Source organism: Micrasema longulum, unplaced genomic scaffold, assembly GCF_059751315.1.
Source record: "Micrasema longulum isolate JH-2025_06_02 unplaced genomic scaffold, ASM5975131v1 h1tg000195l, whole genome shotgun sequence".
In the NCBI taxonomy this organism is placed as follows: Eukaryota; Metazoa; Arthropoda; class Insecta; order Trichoptera; family Brachycentridae; genus Micrasema; species Micrasema longulum.
The window spans coordinates 160,079-170,940 of NW_028277400.1; the positions used below are offsets into that span (position 1 = coordinate 160,079).

The 10,862-nt window shown below is 34.8% G+C and overlaps 1 protein-coding gene across 1 annotated transcript in view; it reads left to right on the forward strand.

The window, feature by feature from the left end:
- The window catches only part of LOC148283809 (uncharacterized), a 57,546-nt gene extending 47,675 nt beyond the window's left edge, over positions 1-9,871 (forward strand). The window contains exon 2 of the mRNA XM_088243202.1: positions 7,908-9,871. Within this exon, the coding sequence (XP_088099328.1) occupies positions 7,908-9,404 (1,497 nt within the window). The 3' untranslated portion in view covers positions 9,405-9,871. The remainder of the gene's footprint in view (positions 1-7,907) is intronic.
- The last annotated feature ends 991 nt before the right edge of the window (positions 9,872-10,862 follow it).

Consider the following 10,862-nt stretch of genomic DNA (forward strand, 5'->3'; position numbering starts at 1 on the left):
TTATATTTAATTAGTCCCTGGGCCCCGATTATAAACGGCTATCTTCATTGGTATATGTATATATTGTATATATATATAAATACTTGTATATTGAGACGGTATAAACGAATATATATATTTATAACAAAATATTTGTATGAAAATTCAAATTATCTTCGTTGGAAACCGGTAATTGAACATGTTTAGAAAAATAATGTTAACGTATTGTATTTTTTAACACAGAAGACTTAATTTTACTTTGTAGATAAAACTGAAGATAAATTTTAACTGCCCATCAGAATACGTACTCTGCTGGCTATTTGTAGACATTTGCTTTAAGGTGATTCTAAACGAAAATTTGAAACTAATTATTAATCGACAGCGCCTTTATCATTTCTTATTGAAAAACAGCTTAGCGTATTCTTTGTTTTGTACACCATTTTGTAAAAAGGACCTTTATTATATTGTTATGGTATTTGTTACAATTAATATAGTGTAAAGTTTCCGCAAACCAAGTTTTGTAAAATTTCCATTGAAAATAAACATAAAATGGCATTTTTTAAATAAAAAAATGATAAAGGGCCATCTATGAATAATTTTTTTCATATTTTCGTTTAATACCGAGGGAACAGACAAGAATGTTTATATGTCCGTATGATATTATTTGTAATAACAACATTTTGACACACTTCTCAATCCGATCCTGTTGGACGTCCTTGACACGCCCTTGTGTTTATCAATTCATTTGCAAAGAGAATGTTCACAACAAACAACGTCTATAATAAAAAACCAAATGAAACGTATTAATGAACTGAAATAAACATTATACTAAGCTGTATGGAATTTCGATTGCAATATAAATAAATTGGTAGAAAAATACATTAAACTTACGACATAGCAAGAATAAGTAATAATTCAGTCAAACGATTAAATTAAAATTCAATGTTAGGACTTTCTGCAAGTAATGATGTCTTCAAAAAGTTTTAATTAAAGCAAACCTGTGTTATGTGCCGTGTAAGTAGTTGAGGGGCACTTTGTCATGAGTAATTAAATCGCCCTCCAGTAGTCAATAAAAGGCAGCTTCGAAGATGGTATTGTTTTATTTAGTTCACTTTTGAAGAGAATAAGATGTGTCCAACTACACTCGTTGGGTTTACTGTACTTATGATTTAATAATATTCAAGTTTACATTTAATAATAAATTGTCGTAGTCACGACGTACTAAGTTAGGAATCTAATTTCAATGTGTCCTCCTGGAACCAATGTATTGGGTTATAAAGTGTACATTTTCAGTAAATGGAGGGGATTATAATAGGTTAATTTATGAAAGGTTCAGTTTGGAGCATCGCAAGGTGCATCTAGATAGTCAATCCTTAAAAAGACAATATTGTCCCTTGGGACATCCGCCCCTTGCAGGTGAGAGCATTAAGATAGGTAAATTATTAGACGCGTATAGACTCTAGATATAAATCGTCAAATGGGTAGAGACTACGACTAATAAATAACCATTGGCTAAAATAAAATGTCAAGCCAAAGATCAAAAATAAAATAGTTACGATACCATATAAGTTATTAAGGTGTGGGAGATGGCAATTATCTAACAAGGGTTTAAGCTTGTTTTGAATATAACAAAAGGCAAAAGGTTGGCACTTAACACCTGATCATTATACAAATACATTTAATAAAATTACTTTGCTAGAAAAACGCGACATGTTTGGCCTTGGTAGTTGTTACGTCAAGATTTGTGACAATGTTCTAAACAAATTAGAATGGTCAGGAACAAAAAACATAAATCGTGACGTATTAGGGCGTGGCCAATGGAATGACCGTTTTTGCGGGAATTCAAAATTACAAATTTAAAAATATTTTTTATGCGTCTAATAATTAGGCAACTTTTTTCTTTACTGGACAGTATTTTATACACCTTTATTACTTTAAAAATGTAAAAAAAAAAATACGTAATGTTTTCTTATTGCAGCAGCTCAATCACAAATAACTATCGACGTGCTTAAAAAATGCTAAGCATTTGGGCGATCACAATGAACAATAATGAACTTGCTTAAGTTATCGCAGTTATAAGTCAACGCCTGTGTCGGTTTGTTTTTTGTTTTACTCGTAAATATATGCAGTTCATTGGTGAAAAATTGGCGGTTACTATGAAAATAATAAAATATAATATTGCATTTGCAAAATAGTAAGGACTATCTAATACAAAAAAGTGAAAATTAAATTACAATTACTATGGCGACCGCTTTTCTTGACATTTAGCTTGCCAACCGCTGGCTAAATGCAATAAATAGCATGATAAATAATAATTGAAAATAGCAGTTTTGGAATATTTTTTATATTTACCCCGGTGAAATTCAAATATGTGATTGCGCAGCAGGATTATACGTCGCGAAACGTAAATATTTTGACATTTAATATTAGTTGTTCACGGATGTTCCATTGTAATTGCCAATGCGATAAACAACCATGGTGAGAAATTGTTATCTCGTCGCTTATTAGCAGGTCGATAGTTATTTGTGATTGAGCTACAGGTCTTCTTTGCTGGCGCTCTTCAGCCTTTAAACAATGAATTCGGATAGCAAAATGGAACATCTTTTCCAAACAAGCAACGGATTTATTAAATTTTCAAATATTAATTTCTATATTCTATGTAGGTACTGAACAACTATGCGCGGACCTGTCTAGTGACTTTACTGAAAACGCCACTAAACTGGTATAGATTAACACAGCACTATATCTTATCCAAGTGTCAAGTTCATTGCCATTGGAGATGGTTCACCTCTATCTCTCACTTTCGTCTGGTGAATCAGCTGATTTTCTTATACCTGTCACTGTCACTCCCACCTCGGGATGTAGAGCGCCATCTCATCTCATCTCAAGCGGCACTAATTACGCCCATAAAATACTGTACCGTTAAGCGGTAAATGTAATTTTGTGTTAATGATCTTTATTACTTTCACGTTCAAATTTTGTAAGGCGTGATTTTAAGCGATTATATATATTTAATCGTGAGGTATTTTTTTGCGTTATTTTCTGTAAATTGTATTGTGATTGACTGAACTTTTCACTAGTGTGAGAATCTATCAATTTCTCCATTGTTTCCTAAGATATTTATTGATAAGGAAGTATTTTTTTTAATTGGTTTTAAAATTAACAAACTCCAGGGGTTTTAAAATGCGTCATTTGCGCTTTAATTTTAAAGACTTCTTTTTAATTTAACATGATTTGAAACTTCTATTGTAAAAGTGTGGTGTAGTGTGGTTTTGGAGAAGGCTGCTGCATGTGCCTTGGACAGCCAGAAAGACGAATACATCGATACTGGAAGAGTTCCATATTACAATTCGTCTATCAGTGGTGTGTTTGAGAAGAATACTGTCTTTCTTTGAACATATTGCTAGACGTGAGCCAGACAATCTAGAAAAGGCAATAATGTCTGACCGAGTTGAAGGTAGGAGAAGCCGATGTAGAATCCTATATAGATGGATTGATCAAATAAAGGTGGCTACAAGGCTAAAATTTGATGAGTCCGTTCGTCGGGCTGAAGACAGACTAGAGTGGAACAGACTTATCAGAAGTGTTCATGGTGGTCACGATTCTCAGCGTTGAGAGACCGACTTGGAAGAAGATTGGAAAAGGTCTTATCAATGTGTTACCATGGCCGAAAAATCTAAGAGAAAATATCTGGGAAAAATAATCCATCAAAATACTAAATGGAAAGAACGAATAGACTCCATGTGCAAAAGACTAAGATAATTATTCCACATATTTTTAAAGCTTAGTGAGAGGTATCTTATCATGCATCAATTAAAGACAGTTTATTGTGCTCTAGTACAGTCTATCATTTAATATGAAATAGTTGGATGGGGAGGGGCTTTTAACGCTCATCTTCGACCCTTAAATGTTCTACAAAAAAATAAAAAAATAATCATACCATATAAACCATCCTTCTTCTCAACTAATGAATTGCTCATGGAATTCAATGTTTTAAGAGTGGAGAATATATACGGAAAGTGTTGTATGCTCCAGGTGCATAAGGAGAGCCTCCCATCGAATCGTATTACGGGAAGGTTAAATACAATATACCTCGCTCTACAGAAAATTAAAACTACTACGGCCAAACATCATTATATATATATTTAGGACGGAAGCTTTTCAATTGTTTACCATAAAATATACGGCAAGAAACAAACTACGGTAAATTTTATTAATAACTACCTGACATAATTAACACTAACCGTAGTTTGAAAATAAAAATGTATATATGTGCCTGTGTATATCAATTAATTGATTTTGTGTTTTTATTTATTTTTTTATAAGTGTTATATTTTCTCAATTTGAAATTGTTTGATTTTTTATTTATTTCATTTATTTGTTTTGCATTTTTGTTTCTTTTTTATGCTATTTTGTAAACTTGCCAAACACAAGAGCCAGACTCTTTTTTGGCAAGTTTAACCTCAAATGTTCCATTTTTTTATTGTATGTATTGTTTTTTATGCTAATAAAGGTTTTTTCTTTTAAAAAGGGTAATTTTAAAACCGCAAATGGACCGTTAATGCGTTCGATAAAATACACCGACTTTGTGAAATTTAAAGAATGCCCATTAAATTTCTCTAGTTTATAAAATACTATCATTATTGTTGAATGACGATTATTTTTTATGGTTAAGCTTTAAGAATTGTTACCAGTAACTTGCACTTATTTAATAATAAACAAACTTTTGATTAAAGTGACGTTACTAGATTTCTAATCACCGCGTTTCTAAAATTTCTCTTAAGCTACCGACTAACCACTTCTGACCATGAGTGAAATTTCATGACACTTAGCTGCCAACCAGATACCCACACATGCATAATTATTCTACGTTTTGTTCTCTAACTGACAAATACATCAACAGTTCTTGTTCCCATAGCGTGTGTCACACGCTTCTATTTATAGGGTAAGGTACATTAAATACCTGTAATCGGTAAAAAGAATTACAGATATTGTGTGGCAACAACAATCAATACTATTATATCACCGAATTCACTTGATTTCCTAATAGCCGTTTTAAGTCTTATATAAAGATCAAAACAACACGTATATCATGATAATCCTAATAAGGAAACCTATTGCACACCACAAAATTAAAGCTTTTAAGTATGTAAATTGTTACAACACTAATAAATTGGTAACCGAACGATTTATTTCAATTTTTTATTTAACACACGGGAGCCTTATGCTGGACGCATTCGTCATAAGAATCGCACGCGACTTATATAAACTGACGAGTGATAATATTTTTGAACGACCCATGCGAGTGAAGTCGTTTAAAAATTAGTCAAATTTATCTCGAGTGCCCTAAAGCACTCGACATTGACAACCGAATGCGATATCGTACCTTCAGCTGTCAAACTTGTTTGGTGTAAAACGTTCGCCGTTCATCTTTGAAAGACGAGAATTACAATTTCATTTTAACTAATGTAATTTGAAATTAACTCTTGTGTGGCTGTGATGTCACACTAGTCGACATAGGACACAAGACTTGATATATCTCTCTTATTTTTTTAAATGATGAATTCGAATTTTTCGTAATCTTCAAATGGACATTTTCACACCGGATTTGGAAAGTGAATTTTGTACAACTATGCTGGATGTTAATACAAAAAAATATTTATCCTCGCTACGCGAAAAAAGGGTGTCCGCTAATTCAGCAACATATGTATAAGAAAGAGCACGAAGATAGAACTCATCACAAGGAAGATAGAAACGCTGTTCTATGGCAGGTGTTAGTGTGAAAGAGACAAAAACAAAAGTAAGTAAAGTGTAAAATAGATTCAGATTTCAGCCGGTTGATAACAGTGATGGGAAACGCACGCGCGTAATCTGAGCGGCGTATTTATGATTATTAATTTATTTTACTATAACAGGGCTAAATTATATGTTTATTTGCACAAATAATGGAAAAAGGATTATTAAACAGTATGTTTCCATGTTTTTTTTTTTTCAATTTTTGAACTTTAAATTATTCCGTCTTTTACTAGTGGTAACACGATGTTACATCACCGCGCGCAAAGGGATTATTTACCACAGTCTTTTAAGAGTTAATATCCGCTATAAATGTTACGATGTTGGTGTATCAAAACGTGTGCAAATGATATATCTACACATATTTCTAAAGCTTCTGAAATGAAACATGATTTTGACATTATTTTATTCTTCGTCGATGTCAAAATACATATAAAATTTGAGATAATATATATTTTTTTTTTTATTTGGACGTTCAACAAGGATACATAAAATACATACAATTTGTAAGTAAGCATTGCTAACAATCTTTATACATATCCTCAATTATAGAACTCCACCATCTTTCATAAATTATGTTAAATAATTGTTTAGCTTAATTAAATCAATTTAAGTAAAAATAAAGATTAATAGAAAAATAAGAATAAAGATTGAGTTAAAAAATAAAATTGAATTAAAGATAAGAATTTTTTAATGTTTTTTTTAATAAAAGAAAAAATAAAAACATATGAGAAGTAATAACATAAAATAAAATTAATTTACATACATTTATAATAATGCGTATTAAATAAATAATAATCTTTTTAAATCCATTAAACGAATAGGTATTTCAATATGCATTTTTTTTGGGTGTTTCCGTGTAAGTTGGATTCATTTTGACGTGAAACGTCGGCTACTATCGCAGGGTTATACATAAAGGGTAGGTATTTCAAATAACATGTCAATGAATGTTATATCGAGTTAAATGTTTCTGTATCTCAGTAAGACATTTTTTTTCGTCATAAACGTAAAACATACACAAAATACCCAAAAGAGCAAGTTTGACTAGAAACAATATATGGCGGAATAAAATTGAAGGTTAAAAGTGACACAAAAGCCATAGATAAATACGTATTTGTTAGTGTTACCATTTTTTCATTCGTTTTATAGTGAAATTATCAAAGGTTTTTCAAGAATACGAATTTGACAAATCAATTGAGATGACCACTCGACTATGATGACAAAATGTCACGTCTTTACGACATATGGCTCCAGGAGGATAAATGCATTTGTTTTCTCCGGTCGATGAACTAGACTCTAGTTACTAGAGTATTATATTGTTATGTATCGGGTATCTAACTATTCACCAGCTATGTACGTAACTCGCGTGCTTTGAATATTTATAATTATTATTATGCTGCGTACTTCACGTAGGAATCATGTCATTCTTCCTTTACAGTATGGAAAACGTAGCTCCGCAATGTTCGCTGCGTTTATAATTTGCCCGAAGTACTTTCACCGTAATGGGCAATATTATGTGCTCGCATGGTAACAAACACCTTTTGTTAACGGGCTCTCAGGTAGTAAATATTATTGGGAGCTGAAAACATATTGTTGCTCAAGCCTATTCGTGCGTTTCGTGACTCAGATAAAAAAAGTCGACGCATATTGAAACAAAAGATTTCCGCGAAATTATTCACGATTCTCAATACTTCTGTTTATATCTTATTTGACAATACCTTCCAAGTAAAAATAGTGGAACAACCAATGAAGTTGTTTGATTTTTTATTGTTTAAACACCCAGTCCCTCAATTTCCGAAACCATTTTTTTAATCATAGAAACATTTCCTCGATTTTTTCATCTTTTGTGAAGTTTAAGCATAATAAAACAAAGTAATATAAGCGTCGCCTAGTAGGTAAAATAATTCAACCAGATGAATCTCACTAACATCAATAAATATTTTAGTTCTTTTACTTCACAAGCGTCAACAGATTGAAGAGTTGAGGAAAGTGGATGCATGGTGAATGGCCGCTGAAACCTGATAATGAAATGACAAAAACCCTGTAAATGCCTGAACTTCTATATTCCGTTTTCAAACATATTTTTCATTTCTGTTGCTATAAAATTAAAGTTTTGTGTTTTGTTTTCTTTCCAGTGCCTGTCATTGCTGGTGTGCGGACTGGCAATAAGCTCCGATGCCCAGGGAAGACGAGTGCGCTTGCGCGCTAGACCTGCACCCATTTCCGAGGACCAGCTGCAGTACTACGAGGCAGAACCGCGGGCAGGGGAACAGGAGCTAGACATAGAGGAGGAACTCGCTCTGTATGGCCGCCAATCACCGGCTCGGGCTGACTATGCTCGACCTGCGGCCATAAAGCCGCGCACCAAGGAGGCTCCACGCGCTCCTCCGGTACAGACGATCAGGAACTACAATAAAGTAAACGATGATGGCTCCTTTACCTTCGGGTACGAAGCTGCTGACGGAAGTTTTAAAGAAGAAACTAGGGGAACAGATTGCGTGGTCAGAGGTAAATACGGATACGTCGATCCGGATGGTAACAAAAGAGAATTCACTTACGTTTCTGGAAATCCTTGCGATCCTAACGCGGCAACTGACGATGAAGAGGAATTGGAAAAGGCCCAAGAGGAAGCTAACGAGGCCGCCGGAGAACCCGCCAACTACCCCTCTCGCCCCGCTAATTACCCAACTCGTCCTCCTGCCAATTACCCCGTCAGAACCGCAAGACCCCAACAAACAACAGATAGGCCGGCTACCACCGTCTTTGAAAACCTTTACAATCAAATTCGCGGAGGAGCTTCTGTAGACGAAGAAGAAGAAGAGGAAGCCCCACGTACTCGACCTCCCAGACCACAATCCACTCCTTTGGCGATCACTCCCCGTCCACTTCCTCCAGCCACAACATTCCGCCCACAACTCCTTCAAATCACACAACGTCCACAGAATTCTCCCATACCTCAAGTAGTTTACAACAGTCCTCTACCATCATCTATCGCCCCATCAACTCCGACATACGAATCCTCCTCCTACCGTCCTTCTGGTCACATTGACTTTGCCGCGGAGTTCGCCAAATTCCAGCACGAAAATCAAATTGTGTCATCTACCCCGTCTGCGTATAAAACGAAATCAAAGGCGAGCGAACCTATTTCTCCAAGCGGCAACCCCATCTACTCCACGCAATTAGTATACGATCCCTCTAGCGGGCAGTACGATTCGAGACTATTCCAAAGCCTTCCGCAGAGCAGCGGTGGACTGACTCTCAACCAGCGCGTGCCGCGCCCCACCCCCAGTCAGCTGGTTCAGCAGCAGCCGCAAGGGTTCAGCCCCGCCCCGCTGTTCAGGCACCGCTTGCAGCACTCTACGCCGCAGCAGTCGCAGCAGGTCCAGCAGCTGCGCAGTCCTCAGGAGATCTACCAGCGTCAGCAGTCCGGTCTCCAGTTCCAGAACTCCGCCCAACTGTTCGCGCAGCAGCAGCAGCTTCAGCAGAGCCAACTGCAGCAAGACAGACAAGCTGCGCGCGCAGCCCTCGCGCAGCCTGCCCAACCCCAGCAACAGTATTACTTCGTGGCCCCCAATAGGGACCAACAGGGGCCGATTGACGCGTTCCTCCGAGGACATGGGCTGGCCTACTAGAAAGTTATGGTGAATTGAAAAATACGAACAGTTACAATAAAACATTATTGTGTTACGATCGATTAATTTTATAGATAAATTGTTTTTTATACCACACTCATTTGTTATCGAACTCGAGTAAAATGTCATTCAATTTGTGCGAATCTCATTGCCAATACACGCGATACGCTTTGAATACATCGACCAATTTTCGTTTAGAGTTTTGTAATTTTGCTCGTAAGTCTTGGGAGGTATTTTTTATTTTATTTTATAATCTGCCAAAGCCATTTTACTTAATACTTGATCGTCGTGGAGATTTTTAAATATTTATTTTGTGTTTTCTTACAGCGAATTACGTCTGGTGATAGAGTAATTATTTAATGGTAATTTTATGTGTTTACTTGTATGTGTGAATGTACAGATAATAAAATTATCGTAAGAATCGTTTAAGTCAATATTTGTAAAATAATAAACATAGTTTTATAATATAACCAACAAGTCTTTCTTATTATTGAAACATAATTTAAGTTCTTGTGAAGAGCATTTAATTTGTGAACCATGAATGTATGTATGTATATATTTTACTCTGATACTTAATGTTTACATTGATGCTTCTGTATATTATTATGTTGGCAAACCTATAAATTCTTAAGTAAAGGTCAGTGGCAAACGGTGATTTTGTTTACAGGTAATCTAGAAAAAATGTTCATAAATTGGTACCTACATATTACATAATATGTAAATTGCTATTTTTTGTGGTTCTGTGTGATGCAACAATATATCTCATCTATGAAATCAACTCAAACGAAGATTATTAGTAACTTTGCAATATATGTATGATTTGTTGATGCATCCACTATTATTTTAATGCAAAACTGTATTTAAAAACAAAGTTTATAAATAATGCCACAGTGGATTCAGTCGATAATATTCCCATGACGACTAAAATGTACAATCGGCATTTGGTCTATAAATAAATAATGCCGAAAATGGTCGCGTCAAGCGCCACATATCCTGCAATATAGCTACATGAAAAGTAATGGTGGTCATATGTCAACTGTATCATCTCAATGAAAAATAGCCCTTAGGAAACAATGTTCGAAATACTGTTTTTCAAATCGAGAACATAAAAATAATTTGTGTAATCTGCGAGTTTACTTCAAGAGGAAAAACCGCAACTGGGTTTTAGATGTTAAAAATAAAGCATACTTATTTTCATGAAGATACATTTGAATAATCGGCTAGTTTTTTGACTCACAGCTGCGCTTTATTTATATTTTTATTTAGTTTTTGGAGAAAACTACAAACGGTGGCTAAGACTTATTTGTTTATTTTTCTTTAAATAAAGTTACTATATGGATCGTCATATATGATGTTAAGCTTCGCATAATCGCCTATATAGACGGTTCGCCACTGGTAAAGGTACGATTTATATATTATGCATTAAGTAGGTAGAATGTTGACCCGATAAAGCTGAAC